Below are 18,417 nucleotides of genomic sequence, written 5' to 3' on the forward strand. Positions count from 1 at the left end.
GAAGTCAACTGGATCGGAGCTTATGAGTCTGCCAAGAAGCTCTGGGAAAAATTCTTGGAACTTCACGAAGGAACCTCGAAGGCGAAACTTGCTAGATGAGACTTACTTGGCAACCAGATCAACAACCTCCGATTAAAAGAAGACGAAACTATAGAACATCTTCACTCAAGGATCAAGGATCTCATCACCGGACTTTCGAATCTCGGAGAAAATGTAAGAAACTGAGATTCGCTAAGGTACACTCTTAATGCATTATCTAGAAATACAAAATGAGCATCATTAGTAGATATCTACTATATCTCTAAGGATTTAGAATCTGTTATCTTAGAAGAGTTATTTTTAACTTTTGAAATCCATGAAACAAGATGTGCAGATTTGAAGAAGGAGGAAAAGCACAACGTTGCCTTTAAGGCAACGATGGACGAACAAGATTCAGAATCCTCTCTCGATGACGACAAAACGACAATGATGGTAAGGCGATTTAAAAAATTGCTTAAATATGAAAAATCTAATAATCTGCAGGGTAGAAAATGAAGAAGAATCAGATGCCACCATTGTGATGAAGAAGGACACGTAAAAGACAACTGCCCAAAATTGAAGAACAAAGATAAGGGCAAGAACAAGAAGCATGTCCAATCTAATAAGTACAAGATGTTAAAGACTACGTGGGATGAAACGTCGTCTGAATTAGAGATTGAGGCTTTCTCCAGACTTACATTAATGGCAAACCATCAAGAAAATGAACACGAAGCAAGCTCGTCCGAAATGAGCATCGATGAAGAGAGAGCTACATCGGATGAAAGCACCAGTTTAGGGGGAGATACAGATGATGGGATCAACAAGGTAAGTCAGATACGATCTCTGTCTCCCGATAAATTATTTAAGTTTGTTAAATTATTGTCAAAGGATCACTGTAAGATAGAAAAAGAAAAAAAGAGTTAAAATTAATTCTAGCCAAATCTTGTCTATTAGAAGAATTTGACAAAATAAAATTAGAAAATGATAATTTGCAATCAGAAATAACATACTTGAAAAATCGTGTTTGTTCGTTTAATCAAAACAATAAATGATATAATAATTTGAACTGATATGTTAAATACCACAAGGGACAAATTAAGAAAATTTTAAAGAAATACATACCCAAAAGATTTTTAATTAATCCAGTAGGCTGGAACCTATATTGGGTTCTAAAATCTTGTCTAAATTAAAATTTAATTGGACTTATGGCTTTCAGAGAGTAGATTAAATGTTTAATTTCCTTAAGAGGTTTCGTCTAGAAAGTGGTTGTTGTTCTAATAACCAAAAATACCTAGTGCCTCACCACAGTCTAGAAGTCAATTAATGAAATAAAAATATTTAATTGACTAACTAATAAAATATTTAATTGTAATAAATACTTTAAATAGTTACTCAAATGTTTTTTTTTACTTAATTTTTTTTTACAAAACTTAAAGTTTCTAAAATTACTATAATTTTTTTTAAGTGATATCAAAATTATTTTTAAAGTTTTCAAAAACTTGATAAGTTTTTCAAAATGTTAGAAAATCAAAGTTTTTTTAACTAAAAATTGTCTTATTTTTGAAAAGTTACCCTTAGATTTTTTTTTAAAGTACCCTATTTTTTATGTGATCAAAGGGAGAGAATGGAAGATTAAATCTAGGGGGAGGTAGCTTAACTTTTTCCAATTTTTGCGCTTTATTGCAAAATTTATTTCTTTTACTTTATGTTGGTTTACCCTAACTTAACTTGGGTTGCTCACATAAAAAAGGGAGAGATTATTGGTACCCAAGGTAGCTTTAATGTGATCAAACAAATTAAGTCCTGTTGTGTTTAACCTTATGTCTAAGTGTGCAGGAACTTAGGAGCGCAGGTAGTTAAGCGAAAGACGCAGCTAGCGAGAAGGACGACACGGGAGAGAGCTAGTGGGCTCGGTGCGTCTGAGGGATGAGGTGCTGCGGAAGAGTACACCGGCAGACGAGAAGGGAGTGTGCAGTGTTTCCAAGGGACGAGAAGTCAGAGCGGAAGATTGCTCGAGGAGCAAAAGAAGCAGCTGTCCGAGGGAGGAAAAGCTGTGGAAGAGTATGTTGGCGGACGAGAAGGAAGCAAGCAGCGATTCCGAGGGACGAGATGCCGGAGCGGAAGTTTGCTTGAGAAGGTCGGAAGTTAGGTTCAGGTGAGTCCTATTCCGGATGACAGAAATCACCCAAGCGAGCGGAACCGGAGCAGAAGACTCGGACCGAAGCAAGTGGAGCCGAAGCTGGAGGCTTGGAGAGAAAGTCAACAAAATGTTGACTTTCAACCTTCGGGGCACCCGAAACCCAGTTTTCATCCAAAGTTGATGTGGTGTGTACTGTTGCATCGGGGATAGAATTCTATCTCATTCCAAGCGCTTAGAACCCTTCCAAGCGCCTCGAGCAGGGCTATATAAGCATCTCTGCTCCCAGAAACTAACTACAACAAGAATTACATAGTAACAATACTTGTGCTTGAGTTTGTCTGAGTTTAGCTTTGTTTTGTGAGTTTTGAATGTTGTAAAAGACTTTTCTTCCTAAAGGAGATTTTTAGTGCGCTTTTTCATCTGCCTTGGATTAACAAACTTTCTGGTTGTAACCAAGTAAATTCTCGGTACCTCTTTCCTTTTAGTTTCTTTATTAGTCTTATGCAGGTGTTCTTTTAATTAAGTTATAAGTTTAAGAAAGGTTCTGTTTGCTTAATTTGGTAGGGGCTATTCACCCCTCCTCCTCTAGCCGACCGCCAAGGGTCATAACATATAGGAGCTAGTTTCATGTCAATCTGAGCTAGGTTGTTTAGTCCATCAACTGATTTTAGGCAAAATCGACTGATGGATCAACCATCATCAGATTGACATGAAACTAGTTCCTATATGTTTGTCTAGTTTTCCTAATTATATCTTATCCTTCAAATGTCAATTTGACATAATATATTAAAAGAAATGATTTTTTGGACATAAATGTATATTGAGAGCTGTGATTGTTCAAAAAATTCAATTCATATTTAAAAAATTTATATTCGTAATATATTGAGTTAAATTAACATTTGAGGGTATGAATATAGTCAGGAGAATTATACGAATATATAGGAGTTAGTTTCATGTCAATCGAAGGACGTTTCGTTCATCAGCCAAATTTTCCCAAAAACCAGCTAATGGACAAAACAACTTCTGATTGACATGAAATTAGCTCCTATGTGCTCGTCTAAGTCTCCTGATTATATCTATGCCCTCAAATATCAATTGACTCAATATATTGAGAGCAGTAATTTTTTGAATATATTCGTATTTAAAAAATTACTATATAATCGGCTAATGGGCAAAATGACTTTGGATTGACATGAAACTATCTCCTATGTGTTCATGTATATACCCTCAAACATCAATTTGACTAAATATATTGAGAGTAGTAATTTTTTTTAATAAGAATTAAATTTTTTGAATATATTCATGTTCAAAAAATAAATGTTCTTAATATATTAAGTTAAATTGATATTTGAGTGCATAGATATAATTAAGAGAACTAGCTAAACATATAAGAACTAGTTTCATGTCAATCCGAAATCATTTTGTTCATTAACCGATTTTATCTAAAATCAATTTTAATACAACGATTTTATCTAAAATCAATTTTAATACAAAAGTAATCAGTTGATTGATTTTTTTTATTAATCGATTGATTTATTTAAAATTTTAAAATTTTGAAATATAGCTGATACGGGTTATAGTGAACGGATCTCGAGAATGACGTGGTGGTTAAAGTTAAGGTAAAGTGAATGTCAAAGTCAGAATAAGGGAGCATTTCTCATACGACTCTATCGATCGCCCCATGATAAAATTCTAGGATCCTAACCGAGTGGTTACAAAGTAGGATGCTCGAATAAAGACAATCAGATATAAGGGTTCTAGTGTTTTACTTTCAAAATCAAGAAATAATATACTTGAGTGGTCAAGTAGCTTGCCAATGTAAGGGAGTTTGACTAGGTGAAAATCTGACCGAGCTTTAAGCGCTTAGACTTTCTATAAACATCTTAGCATAAAACCGATAGGATAGAAGCCAATTGAACATATGGCTCTCCATGTATGCCCGGGTGGGTGAAGCCCTGACGGACTTAGAGACACATGACCTTATAAAACTCTTAATATAATATCGGTCGAACAAAGGTAGATCGAACATATGACTGTCTGTATACGTCTGACCGGGCTTAAAGACACTGAGCCTCATACAAGTCTTAGTATAAGATCGACCGAATGACGGCTGATCGAGAACAAGGCTGGCTGTATACACCCGACCGGGTAAAGATCTGGCGGACTTAAAGACACTGAGCCTCATACAAATCTTAGTATAAGATCGACTAGATGAAGACCGATCGAACACAAGGTCGTCTGTATATGCCCGGTTGGGTAAAGACCGGGCGAGCTTAAAGACACTTGGCTTCATAAAATTATTAATATAGGATCGGCTGGATAAAGGCCGATCGAGCACAAGGCTGTTTATATACGCTCGGCTAGGTAAAGACCAGGTGAGCTTAAGGATACTTGGCCTTATAAAGTTCTTAGTATAAGGTTGGTCGAATAGAAGCCGGTCTAACAAAAGGATATCCGTGTTCGCTCGGCTGAGCAAAGACCGGACGAACTTAAAAACACTTATCCTTCGAAAACTCTACATATCCACTCAGTCGAGCATAGGATATACATAATTTATCATATGACTTCTTGAATGAAGTTTTGATATACTGTGGGCACTATATTAATCTTTGAAGAGATCTTTGTTGTACTTAACATATGATAGTGCAAATTGATACAATGACAAGCAATACGGCCAGCCTTATGGACCTGTCGAGATACTATGATAGAATACAATGACAAGTAATATTGTCAGTCTTACAGAACGACCGAGATATATTCAGCAGACAAACAACCGACAACATTTTAACAGCCTGACATAATTGTCGGAGAATATTCCTTTGGAAACTCCTTCAGAGTCTATCTGGTTTCTCATCGATAATTCATCTATAACGACATCTTCCTCCAACGACTTCATAAAAGGTTTAAGTTGTAAACGACAAAAGATTCATCCAAAGACTCTGAAGAAGATTCATCGGAAGCTCTTCGATCAACTACCAAACAAACTCTGACGAATGAAGCCGCCTCATGGTCACGGAGATTGTGGGATGTGGTATAAAAAGAGGATCTTCTCCATTGACAAGGTACGCAATTTTCGCATTTGAGACCTTCATTCGTGCATCCACTATTGTTTTTCTTCCTTAGTACTAACTTGAGTATCAAAGGATCTTACCAGGGGCATCTTTCCTAGTTTTTGATTACTAACGCTTCGTTGAATCATTTGATTGTGCACAAAATAATTGATGAGCTTCATCCTAGATTGAAGAATTAACTGTCCATCAACAAACCATCCATCTGAATTAACGTATCATCTCCTCAACTTTCATATAGGATCTAACACCCAAATCGATTAGATTCTAATTTTTAAATAGAAATTAATTCAATTAATTTTTAACGTCAATCGACTTAGGAGTAAAAAAAGTACTGTGTTAGTGATTTAAATTTTACCTACGACGGTTTGGTAAAAACAGCTGTTTTACTTTCCCCATCATTAGCCGCACCTTCCCATCAGCTGCCTCGCCCTCTTTACTCCCTTTGGCCGCCCAGCCGTCGGCTACGGACTTGTCATCTTTCTCTGACTAGTAAAGAGCAGCGTCACAGGTCAAGAAACTGAAACTCGTGTCTCGAGATGGTCAACCAGACTAGCCGTGCAAAGGTAGAAGGGAGGTTCATGTAGGTACACAGGCCATAGGCGCATGGCGAGATAAACCCCAGATCGTCAGTTCCTGAGAATCGACCCCTGGCCATTACACCAGACTAGCCGTGCAAGCTTCAACAACGTGTTGCCTTACATCCTTCTCCTATTTCTGTCCTCCCACCTGCGTTGACTTTTAAGGGGGGAACTTGTGGAGCATCACCTCTCACCTTTTCTCCTCGATCCCTCATGTCCCTCAATCAACGGCAGCAGCCGCTGCCGACGGTGGCTAAACACGGCCTACTGATGTCTTCGCGTGCCTCTTTCAGCGCCGCCCAGCCACAAGGCATCGTGTCTTCCTTTCTCCTCAGTCGGTCCGGCCTTCTCTCGGTCCTCGCGCTCCTCCTCTTCCTTGTCGTCTTCGTCCCATTGCCCGGTCGTCGACCCATGTTCGCCCTCTTTTCCTCCTCCGGCGACTACGGACCCGTATCCCGATGGAAGGACTACACACTGGCCCGCGCTGCGGCCTTCGCTGCCCGCAACGGCACTCTCATCGTTTCCGCCGTGAGCGAACCCTTCCTCCCCTTGCTGAACAACTGGCTCATCAGCGTCGCACGGCAGAAGCGGCAGGACCAGGTGCTTATCTTCGCAGAGGACTACGCCACCCTCTACGAGATCAACCACCGGTGGCCTGGCCACGCCGTCCTGGTCCAGCCCGCTCCTGATTCCCAAACTGCCCACAATTTCGGATCTCAGGTGATGCTCCGACCTCTAAGCATACGGCATACACATCGCTCGGTGCTACCTGATGCTAATTAATCGAGTTGCTTAATCTCTCCAGGGATTCTTCAACATCACATCGCGGCGGCCTCGCCACTTGATGGACATTCTGGAGCTAGGATACAGCGTCATGTACAACGACGTCGACATGGTGTGGGTGGCGGATCCATTCCGTTACCTCGAAGGCAATCACGATGTATACTTCGCCGACGATGAGGTCGCCGTAAGTACTACTGTGGACGCTAGCAGCTTTCAATATGTGCTAGCTAGCTGTATATATCCTCTGAGAACCGTCGTCCCCAATTCCATATGAACAGGTGAAGCCCCTAAATTACTCTCATGACTTGCCGCCGCCAGGGACCAACGGCAAGACCTACGTCTGCAGCTGCATGATTTTCCTCCGTCCGACGAGGGGCGCCAAGAAGACGTTGAGCAGTTGGATCGAGGAAATCCAAAACCAGCCCTGGTCCGAGAACACGCACACGAACGACCAGCCTGCGTTCAATTCTGCTCTGAACAAAACTGCAGGAGAGGTACGTCCATGCTTAATCTTACTCCATAACTTCATGAATTAGTCTACTTTAGTACAAATGCAGGGCTATCATCGATCGATCTCTTCTTCAATTTTTTTTTCACAATATTGATCTCTCTCTGTTTGCTGCAGGTGGACTTGTACTTGTTACCTCAAGCTGCATTCCCACCGGGAGGGTTATACTTCCGGAACGGGGATTGGGTGGAGAGAACTCGAGGCCTGCACGCCATCGTCCACAACAACTACATCGTAGGCCTTCAAAACAAGATTCAACGTTTCAAAGACTACGGGCTCTGGCTGGCGGATAACCACACTGATGAATCACCACTCGGCAGAATATAAGCCAACAAGATCCACTCACTCAACTCAACTACAGGTTTTACCTTGTTGCAAGTTTTCCTTTAAAAGTTTGAACGATTCTTTATTTATTATTAAAATAAAAAATATTACCTCATTTTAATTTGTATTAATCCTAAATATCTTCTAATTTATTTTGATTTATTACTAATAATCTCAATGATGAAGAGTTTTATTTTTTCAGGAAAAAATTAATCTCTTTTGGATGAGCCCTGCTATAATTGTTTTCTTGTATACAATTCCATTATAGCTTATTTTACTTGTGAATCATCTATGAGTTAGCTTTGTTGCTAATTTAATCATCAACGGCTAGATAATAACGAGAATTATATTATTCTGTGAGCCTAAATGATAGCAAAATAGGAGGAAAAGGGGTTAACATGACGACTACGACTAGAGGTTCCCCGTCACAGCCACTCCAACATTCAAGTTAGAAGATGAAGGAAAAAAAGAATAATAATAGGACTTTGATATACATGTGAGCATGTACCTTAGATGTCGGAAAAACTATCTTTTACAAAGAGATAGTAGACCTTTTCCTTTTATTCTGATCTTGATAACTATCATTATTTAATTCATTAAATAATGCAAGACATATTCACGTCGTTATTTTTTCCTGAAATGATCCAACATTTACGTGATAATTATCATTTTCATGGAGCCGGGAGGTGAGAGACCATGGAGCTGAGAAGCCTGAGAGTGGGGAGGCCAAGGAGCCGAGAAACCTAAGAGTCGGGAGGCCAAGGAACTACAAAGCTTGGGAGCCTGAAGGCCAAAGAGGTGGGAGGCGACTTGACTTCCCCTTTGTTGGAACCACTTGGTTTGCCAATCATCCCTTATCTACGTGGTGCCTATTGATCACCTCCGGGATCACGAATTTTCCTTTCAAGTCTAGTCAAAGGAGGGGAGAGTCCGATTGACTAGACCATTGTGTGATCGGAATAATTTCAACTATCTCGACTGCTTAAACCACCTGGCAGATCCATTTGCATATTTATGAAGACATTAAGCATTAAATGGAACATGTCTCAGTTATTATATCTTTAAATACAATCACTCCTTTTAAGCACGTTAATTGGCTCGTCCAAATGGAGCAACATGGAATTGATGACACATTTAAGCAGCTAGCGGAGAATGGGAAGCTTCCCGCTAACATCCCCTCCCAATCATCGACCTTTTGAAGATTAACGAGAGCATCCCTGATGAAGATACTAGTAATTTTTTAGATGTATCTATCTAGTGTTCATCCTTCATGACAGTTTCTTTTAAATATGATAAAAATTTTGAAAAATTGTCTTGCTTTCCACTACGATTGTAGAGACCAAAGAGAATCTCTACATCGACTATGTCTTGGTCTAGGGGAGTTTGGGCCTTGAGAAGGATAAGGTGATATGGTACTCGCTCGACCCTTGTATGAAAGAGAGTCCACTATCGTAACCTGGAGGATCTTGACCCCTATTATGTCTAAGCTTAAAAGAGTTTGAACCCTGAATAGAACAAGGTGATATGGTAGTTACTTGACCCTTATACAAAGGAGAGTCTGCTACTGCAACTTGGAGGATCTCGACCCTAACTATATCCAAGCCCGGGGGAGTTTAGGCCTTAGAAAGGACAAGATGATATGGTACTCGCTCAACCCTTGTACCAAAAGGAGTCCGCTACTGTAGCCTGGAGGATCTTGACCTCGAATATGTCCAAGTCCGGGGTAGTTTGGCCCCTGAAAAGGATAAGACAATACAGTACTATCTTGACCCTTGTACAAAGGAGAGTCCACTACCGTAGCTTAAAGGATCTTGACCCCGACTATGTTCAAGTCCGGGGAAGTTTGGGCCCTAGAAAGAATAATGTGATACGGTATTCACTCGACCCTTGTATGAAAAGGAGTCTGCTATTGCAACCTAGAGGATATCTACCTCGACTATGTCTGATCCAGGTGGAGGTTTGGGCCTTGAAAAGGACAAGCCGATATGGTATTTGCTCGTCCCTTCTATGAAAGGGAGTTTGTTACTACAGTCTAGAGAATCTTAACCATGACTATATTCAAACTTAGGGAGTTTGGGTCTTAAAAAGGACAAGGTGATACGGTACTGGCTCGATCCTTTACGAAGGAGAGTCCACTACTGCAGCTTGGAGGATCTCAACCCCAATGATATTCAAGCTCGAGGGAGTTTGGGCCCAAAAAGGACAAGGTGATACGAAACTCGCTCAACCCTTATACGATGGGGAGATTGTTACCGCAGCCTAGAGAATCTCGATCCCGACTATATCTGAGTCTAGGGGAGTTTAAATCTTAAAAAGGGCAACGTGATACGGTATTCGCTTGACCCTCATATGAAGGGGATGTCCGTCCCTTTTGACGGTAAGAGGGGGTGAATTACCCTGCACAAAATGAACACAAGTATACCTTTTGTAAACTATTGGCTTTAAACAATTACACAATAAAAATAATCAAAATAAGAAGAGTATGAGACAACAATTTTACTTGGTTTGCAATCAGAGGATTGCTACTCCAAAGAAAATAAGCTCAATATGAAGATATCATTCTCGAACAAAACGTTGGAAGCAGAGAAACCTTGTACACGAAAATGAATCTCGAAAATGAAAAGTAGAAAGAAATTCAAAGTACAAAATGTGTTGTACTGAATGAAGAAGACCAGGACTCTATTTATAATCCACTGGTTGAAATTGATCGTTTGTTGACGTGGCATGATCCGGGCGCCCAGACCTTCTTCGGGCACCCTTCTATCTTCTCGCAAACGGCCATGCAATGGATAGGGGATAAAACTTTATCCACATCCGGGTGCCCTACCCACTATCGGTGCTCGGACCGCTGCTGACGTGAACCCAAAGTTGATCCACTACGTCGAGGTACCATTTCAGTACCAAAGTGGTCCGGGCGCCTAGAGCAACTCTGAGCACCCGGACAAGAGTCAACTCTAAGTTGATTTTGACTTTCAGTACCAAAGTGGTCCGGGCGCCGGGAGCAACTCGTCCCTCGGATGCACTGATCTCGTCGATTCCTTCTCATGTCATCCTTCTCGTGAGCTGCGTCTTTCGCTCGACTTATTATGCTCCTAAGTCCCTGTACACTTAGACACAAGGATCAAAACACACAGGACCTAACTTGACTAGGTTGATCATACCAAAACTACCACCGGATACTTATAATCTCTTTTTTTTTTTATGTGAGTAAGACAAGTTAAATTAAGGTAAAATAAAAAAAAAAAGAAGTAAAATAATAGGTAAATAAATTGTAATTTATAAACATGTTATGAAATGTAAAAAATATAAACATGTTATGAAATGTAAAAAATATATAAACCCCCTAGACTTAATCTATAATTCTCCTCTTTCCATCATATTAAAAATAGGGTACTAACTAAAAAATAGTAAAAATTCTAAGGGTAAAACAAGGCAGTCAATAAAAAAACTAGTAAAAAAATTACTAGTAAAAGACTACATTTGATAAAATTAGTTTTTAAAATTAACTTTAATTGTTGAAAAAAGTTAAAAAAAAATTGTCACTTTTTTTCACAAAAGGATAGGTTCTATCAACATGATAAAAAAATATTTTTGATAGAAACATATATTCCTCAAAATAATTATTAAAAATAAGTTTTAGTTTTGAAAAATCTTAAAAATATTTCTATGTATGGAGAGCAGAATGTCTTATATTAGGAAAATTGATTTTTCAAAAATAGAATGTCAGATAATTTTTAATATTAAAAATTAATATTTTTGTAAAGAATTTATAGAAAATTCAATAACGGTCAAAAAAAAATTATAAAAATATTTATTTGATAGAAAACATGATATTTTATCATAAAAATAAAATTTTCAAAAATAACATTGTGTAATAATTTTAAATTCAAAGATATGAATTTTGTTGAGAAATTAAAATATATATATATATTTGTTAAAAAATTTTAAAATTTTTTCTTACAAATAGATAATAAAATCCTTTTCTAGAAAAAAAAATTAAGAATTACTTTCAAACAAAGCGCATACAAGACAATTTATTTAAATTTTTTGACAAATTTAAGCAATCAAAAAGAAAATAAAGCAAATTAAAATTAAAACATGTATTAAGATTTTAATCTAAGCATGATAAGATTTTAATCTAAGCATGATTTTAAAAGTCAATATAAGTTCATTTCTACTAGATTAATCAAATATTTTTTAGAAAAAAATTGTCATGATAATTTTTTCTAATTCAACCTTTATGATACCTAAAATACCAATTTAGTCTATGATGATTTCTAATCTGTTGAATATGTAAACATGCATAATTTTTCAAATTTTCTATTTATACTTTCAATTTTTCATTTTCAATTTTTATCTTGTCGAAATCTTCTAATCGACAAGATTTTACTAAAGTTCCTTTTAGTTCTATGTTTTCCTTTAATACTTTTTATTTTCATTTTCTAGTTGACAGAAATTCTTAGACAACATTTTGATAAATTTGTATAATTGGTCAGGAGGTAGATATCGTACCTGACTTACCTTGTCAATCTCATTATCTGATGCTCCCCCTGTAGTGCTGCTTCCCTCTGACGTTGCTCCCCTTTTATCGATGCTCTCGATGCTCATCTCAGATGAGTTTGCTTCGTCATCTTCTTTGTGACTTGCCATCAGTGCAAGTTCAGCGTAGGCTTCAATCTCTGATTCTGATGACGTTTCGTCCCATGTCGCTTTTAAATTCTTGTGCTTTTTTGGGTCGGTCTTTTGCCCTTGTCCTTATTCTTGTTCTTCATTTTTGGACAGTTATCTTTGACGTGTCTTTTTTCATTGCAGTGAATAGGATCTCACTTTTCTTTTCTTTTTCTTGGCCTGCACTTGATTGAATTTATTAGCTTTGTTTTTTTTTAAAATTTCCTTACCATAAATATTATTTCATCATCATCGAGAGATGTTTCGGAATATGGTTCGCCCATTTTTACCTTTAAGGCAATGTTTTACTTCGGCTCATTCTTTAGATCTATACATCTAAACTCATGAATTTCAAAGGTAGAAAATAATTCTTCTAACTTACTTACATCTAAGTCCCTAGAGATGTAATATGTATCTACTAGAGTTGACCATTCAGGTATTCTTGGAAAAGCGTTAAGCGCATACCTTAGTGAATTTCAATGAGTTACCTTTTCTTTGAGATTCGTGAGTTCGGTGATCAGCTCCTTTAGCTTGGCGTGCAGTTGAGGGACCGTTTCACCTTCCTTCAGTCAAAGAATTGTCTGTTGGTTCCGAAATAGATCTCTTCTTACAAGCTTGGCTTTGGAGGATCCTTTGTAAAGTTTTAGAAATTTTTTCCAAAGATCTTTTGTAGATTTGTAGACTCTGATTCTGTTGACCTCTTGTGGTGGCAGAGCGCTTACCAGATGGAATTCTGCCTTTCTATTCGCCACAAATTCATCTTGTTCTTTCATCATCTAGTTTTCCTCTTTCTTTAGCTTGTTGTTGTTATCGATAGATATTGCAAAATCATTTTTCAAAATTACAAATATATCAAAATTGATTTTGAAATATACCTTCATTTTCTTCTTCCAATGGGTGAAGTCTCCCTCGAACTTCGGCGAGTGGATGTTTGTTCCTGTCATCGTCTTATGTGTTTGGTTCTACAGTTAGTCCTTCTGAAGCGATTGAGCTCTGATACCAATTATCCATCCCTTGCGGTCAACAAGAGGGTGAATTGTCCTACACAAAATAAACACAAGTATACCTTTCTCAAACTCTCGGCTGTAAACAATTACACACTTAATAAAAATAATCGAAATAAGAAGAGTATGGGATTATAATTTTACTTGGTTTGTAATCAGAAGATTACTACTCCAAGGAAAGTAAGCTCAATATGAAGATCTCCTTCTCGAACAAAATGTTAGAGGTAGAGAAGCCTCGTACATGAAAATAAATCTTAGAAATGAAAAGTAGAAAGAAATTCGAAGTACAAAGTGTGCTGTACTGAATGAAGAAGACCAGGGCTTTATTTATAACCCACTGGCTGAAACTGGCCATTTGTTGGCATGGCATGATTTGGGCGGCCCCAGTGTGGCAAAACTTTATCTTCACGCAAATGGCTATGCAACGGATAAGGGATAAAGTTTTATCCACTTTCAGGCGCCCGGACCCGCTCCGGGCCCCTGGACCGCTGCTGATGTGGACCCAAAGTCAATCCACTATGTCGAAACGTCCTTTCAGCACCAAAGTGGTCCAAGCGCCCGAAATAGCTTCTGGCGCCCGGACAAGAGTCAACTTCAAGTTGACATTTTCCAATCTTCCACTCCGGCTTTGCTCGTTTCGGTGATCTCGGCCATCCGGAATTGGGTTCACCCGAACCAATCTTCTAGCCTTCTCCTCGAGCAATCTTCCACTTTGGCTTCCTATCCCTCGAAAATGTCACGCGCTTCCTTCTCATCTGCCAGCGTACTCTTCCACAGCACCTCGTCCCTCGAACGCACATAGCTCGTTGACTCCTTCCCATGTCATCCTTCTCGCTAGCTGTATTTTTTGCTCAACTTCTTGTGCTCCTAAGTTCTTATACACTTAGACACACAGATCAAAATACAACAGGACTTAACTTGACTTGGTTGATTACACCAAAACTACCATGTGGTACTTAAAGGGAAGTGTGCTACCGTAGCCTAAAGGATCTCGAGCCCGACTATATCTAAGGCCAGGGGAGTTTGGGCAAGACTTGAGTCTAAAAGTGAAATAGTCATTTATTCAATACGATAAATATCAAGCATAGATAAACTTATGTGAACTAATCTTTAAAAATATCAAAAAAAAAAACTTTTAAGAAAAGTAAGGCTTCATGTGGTTACCGCTCTGTGGTCGATCAAGCTTTTTGGCATTTGTATCTTCTAGATAGTAGGATCCTGAGCTTTGTTTTCTAATTACTCAGAAGGATCTTCTCCATTGTAATTCCAATTTGTGCACGTCCCTAACCAATATAACCTTCTTCCAGACTAGATCTCTGACTTAGAAAGTACAAGGAATAACCCGTTTATTATATTTGATACACATCTGCTATCGATACACCTTGAGTCGAGCAATCACTCGCTCCCGAGTCTCAGTGATCATGTAGATATCTAGGAGCCTTTGTTCAAAATTGTTTTGTCCGCAAGTGCTTCTTTAGATCTTTTGTTCCCTAATTTTTATTGGGATGATTGTTTCTCCTCCATAAATAAGATGAAAAGGAGTCATTCCTGTGCTCTCCCAATATGTGGTTCAGTAAGCCCATAGGATGCTAGGCAATTCATCCACCCAACTACCCTTGATATGGTCCAATTTGATTTTGAGCCAACAAACTATTTCCTGATTAATTACCTCATTTTTTAAAGTGAAGACTTGTTTAATTCCAAATCCTTCACACCATTCTTTTAGCTAGAGAATTAGAAATTGTTTTCTATTATCATAGACGAGTTTATAAGGGATACCATATTGGCAAACGGTTTTCTTCCATAAGAATTTCTCGACTACATCTTCAGTTATTTGGACTAATACTTCAGCTTTGACCCATTTAGAGAAGCAATCAACAACCAACTAAAAAGAATTTCTTCTATTGATGCCCAATCGGAAAAGGTTTCATAATATTCATGCCCCATTGGTTAAAGAGGTTAATACAGTAGAGGCCTTCAAGAACTATTCGGGCGGTAAGAGAGGTTCTGATGCCTTTGGAAATGAATACAGGCTGTGACGAATCAAGTAGTATCAACCTACATTGTCGGTAAAAAATATCCAGCTAGTAATGTCTTCCGGGCGAGTGTTCTCCCTCTAAAATGGTTTTTGAAGATATCATCATGGACCTCCCTCATTACATAATCGGCATCCTCTTGATTGAGACACTTGGGAGGGGCCGAGAAAGATCACCGATACAACATGTCCCCAATTAAAGTGAAGCGAGAAGCCCTTCTTTTGAGCAATAAGGCTTGTTTCGGATTGGCGAATAGATTTCCTTGTTTGAGATAAGCAATGATAGGTGTCCTATAATCACAAGTTCATCCTGACTTGAAGCTTGCTCGACCTGGGAAACTAGTAAAGTATGAGACACACAGGCGTTTGTTATCTAATCGGCTAGTGTGTTTGCTAGTTTGGCCAACTCATTTGCTTTTTGATTATCCGCTCATGGAATTTTCCGCAAAGTGACTTCTTAGAAATCACCCTTTATCTTCTCGAAAATGTCCATATATCACCACAATGGGCCACTTCTGATTTCAAAACTTCCTTCTAACTATTGAGCAACCAACTGAGAATCAGAAAAGATGATCACTCAGGAGGCCTGACTTGTTTTGTTGCTTCAAGTCCGATGGATAAAGCTTCATGCTCGACTTTGTTATTGGATGCCCGAAAGTTGAGCTAGACCAAAAGTTAGAGCACATCCTCTCTAGGAGAGATTAATAATATCCCGACTCCACTACATTGCCAGGTGGAGGATTCATCCACATAAAGTTTCCAAGTCTCATCTACTTCCTGATCAGGAACCTCTGTTAGAAAATCTGTCAAGACTTGAATTTTAATGTTGTTCGCGGTTGATATTGGATATCATATTCGCTCAACTTGATAGTTAATTTGATCAATCTCCCAGAGACTTTAGGATTAGTTAGCACATTGCCTAAACAACTATTGGTAAAAGTACTATGATCGGGTGAGAGAGGAAGTATGACCTTAGTCGACAGGTAGCTAGGGCCAATTCAAGAGCTAATTTCTTCATATTAGTATATCTACTTTTGACATCCTTTAATAAGTGACCTAAAAAATAGATGAGGTGTTGTATATCATCTTTCTATCAAAACAAGACCACGGTGATTGCTCCCTCGAATGTTGATAGATATACACATAACATTTCTCCTGCCACTATTTAGAGAGTAAGGGCAATTGGGATAAATATTCCTTCAATTCAGCGAAAGCTTCATCGCATTTCATGTCCCATTTAAATTTGGAGGTTTTCCTCAAGATCTTAAAAATGGGAAACTCCGATCAGCTAAGCGAGAGATAAATTGTGAAAGCGTTGTAATGCACCCGACCAATCGCTGTGTTTTTTTAAGATCATCAGGTGGTATGTTCTGGATTTCTCGTTCGCTCATAATGTACCCAAGAAATTTTCCACTTTTAACCCAAATAAGCACTTCTTGGAGTTAAGTTTAAACTTGTATTGTCAGAGCGTGTGGCATATATCCTCAATATCTAATATCAAGGTCCCGAATTAGATAGACCTGATTAAAATATCGTCAACATACATTTCGATGCTTCTCCCGATTTGATGCAAAAAGATCTGATCCATGAGTCATTGATAAGTTGCTCCTACATTCTTTAAATTGAATGACATGACAGTATAACAAAAGGTTCCATTAGTGGTGATGAAATTGACCTTTTCTTGATCTTCAGAGGCTAAGGGAATCTGATAATATCTTTGATGAGCACCCAACATACATATTGTTAGATCGCGAAAGACGAGAGAGAGGAGGTGAATCTTGTTCTATTAAAATCTTTTCTTTTTTGTTATTAGTAAAATTGAATTAGAGTTAAGTTTACAGCGGAATAAAAAGAAAACAAAACTCAAGAGATAGTTATTTTTACTTGGTTCATAGTCCAGTGACTACTATTCTAAGGCTCGTGATCTATAACCACTTTCGTTGGAAAATTCTAATATAGTTCTTACAAAGAAGTAAAATCGTACAAGTATGATATGATGATAGTAACAATCCTACTATCTTCAAAGAATAAGTACAAGAGAAAAATAAGTTACCAACAACACTTAATAGAAAATGAAGCAAAGTTGTTGGAGAACTTCTCAGAACAAAATTATCGATGCTTGCACGAACAGTTGCAGTAGGAGCAAAATAGATCGGAGATAAAAGTTGTCTTTGGCTCGGAGTTTGAGGGCTTCTTTTATAGGTCACATTCCATCGATTAATAAAAGGTTTCATTGATTAAACCTATGCATCAACTGATCCTCTGTTCCTTCCTTGTTTGTTGTGGTCTGATCCATCCAATCACGAAAATCATGTCGTTCTATCAACAGAACAAGGTATTTCTATCGATTGAACCTCTTTTTACCTTTTGTACTCTAATTCGAATCTTGATTTAATCTTGGAAACCCACTAATCTACCAACTGATCACCTTGATCTATCGACGGAACCATAATTCCATCTGTGCTATGATTTTCCAAGGTTCCATCTATTGAACAACCTTATTTGTCGACTGAACCTTTTAAGGTTCACTTCTTGCAAAGTAGTATTAGTACAAAAAAATAATATTTACCCTACAAAACAAAGTTAGAACATAAACTTGCAAGACAAGATAAGTACAAATGCATGATTAAGACAGTAAGGAATGTCTTAATCTCAACTTAGAAACTCTTGTTGGTTTCTTCAGTTGGATTAGTACCTAAGGTTTGTCTCTACTGGGACACCATTTCACTGCATTTCCTCCAGGAGCTTATCTCAACTTATCTGTCAAATATCAAGTCTTCCAAACATGTTTGGACTTTAACCGCTCATTATCGGTTCGTCCTGCCAAAGCTTTCACTTGACTCAATATAGGGTCCTTCAGACCTATCGAGTCCACCTGCTAGATGTCAGGTCCACTTAATCCATCTGGACTTCCTACCTGATTCCACGATTTGTTGAGACTTCCCTTGCCTAGTATCGGGTCCAGCTGACCCATTAGGACTTTTCAAGTTAAGCATCATATATACTTGATCAATTCATTATATAACAATAAGACTTAACTTTGAACTTTTGATAACATCAAAATATAGGTTTAATTATAGTACTCCCAGCACTAACAATCTCCTCCTTTTTGATGTTTGACAACCTGGTTTAAAGTTAAGTTAAAATAACATGGAAAAACTTCCTCTGAATTTAATATCCCCCCTCCCTACACACATCAAACAATGGGGTGAAGCAGAAGCACCAATATCTTGAAGAAACTTTCAAGACAAAGATTGGAGTTTTGAGAACTTTCAAAAATTTGAAGTT

The 18,417-nt window shown here is 38.1% G+C and overlaps 1 protein-coding gene across 2 annotated transcripts; it reads left to right on the top strand.

Moving 5' to 3' along the window:
• Positions 1-5,965: 5,965 nt before the first annotated feature.
• On the top strand, positions 5,966-8,434 carry LOC121992660 (UDP-D-xylose:L-fucose alpha-1,3-D-xylosyltransferase MGP4-like). Of its 2 annotated transcripts, XM_042547163.1 has the most exons (5): positions 5,966-6,527; positions 6,613-6,774; positions 6,869-7,084; positions 7,216-7,459; positions 7,625-8,434. In XM_042547163.1, exons 1-4 carry the CDS (start codon positions 6,021-6,023, stop codon positions 7,423-7,425), a joined length of 1,095 nt encoding a protein of 364 aa, XP_042403097.1. In that variant the 5' UTR covers positions 5,966-6,020; the 3' UTR covers positions 7,426-7,459; positions 7,625-8,434. The 2 variants fall into 2 exon arrangements, with proteins under 2 accessions (XP_042403097.1, XP_042403096.1); XM_042547162.1 differs by lacking the exon at positions 7,625-8,434 and having other exon boundaries at positions 7,216-7,572.
• Positions 8,435-18,417: the final 9,983 nt, after the last annotated feature.

Source organism: Zingiber officinale, chromosome 6B (genome assembly GCF_018446385.1).
Source record: "Zingiber officinale cultivar Zhangliang chromosome 6B, Zo_v1.1, whole genome shotgun sequence".
Classification (NCBI taxonomy): Eukaryota; Viridiplantae; Streptophyta; class Magnoliopsida; order Zingiberales; family Zingiberaceae; genus Zingiber; species Zingiber officinale.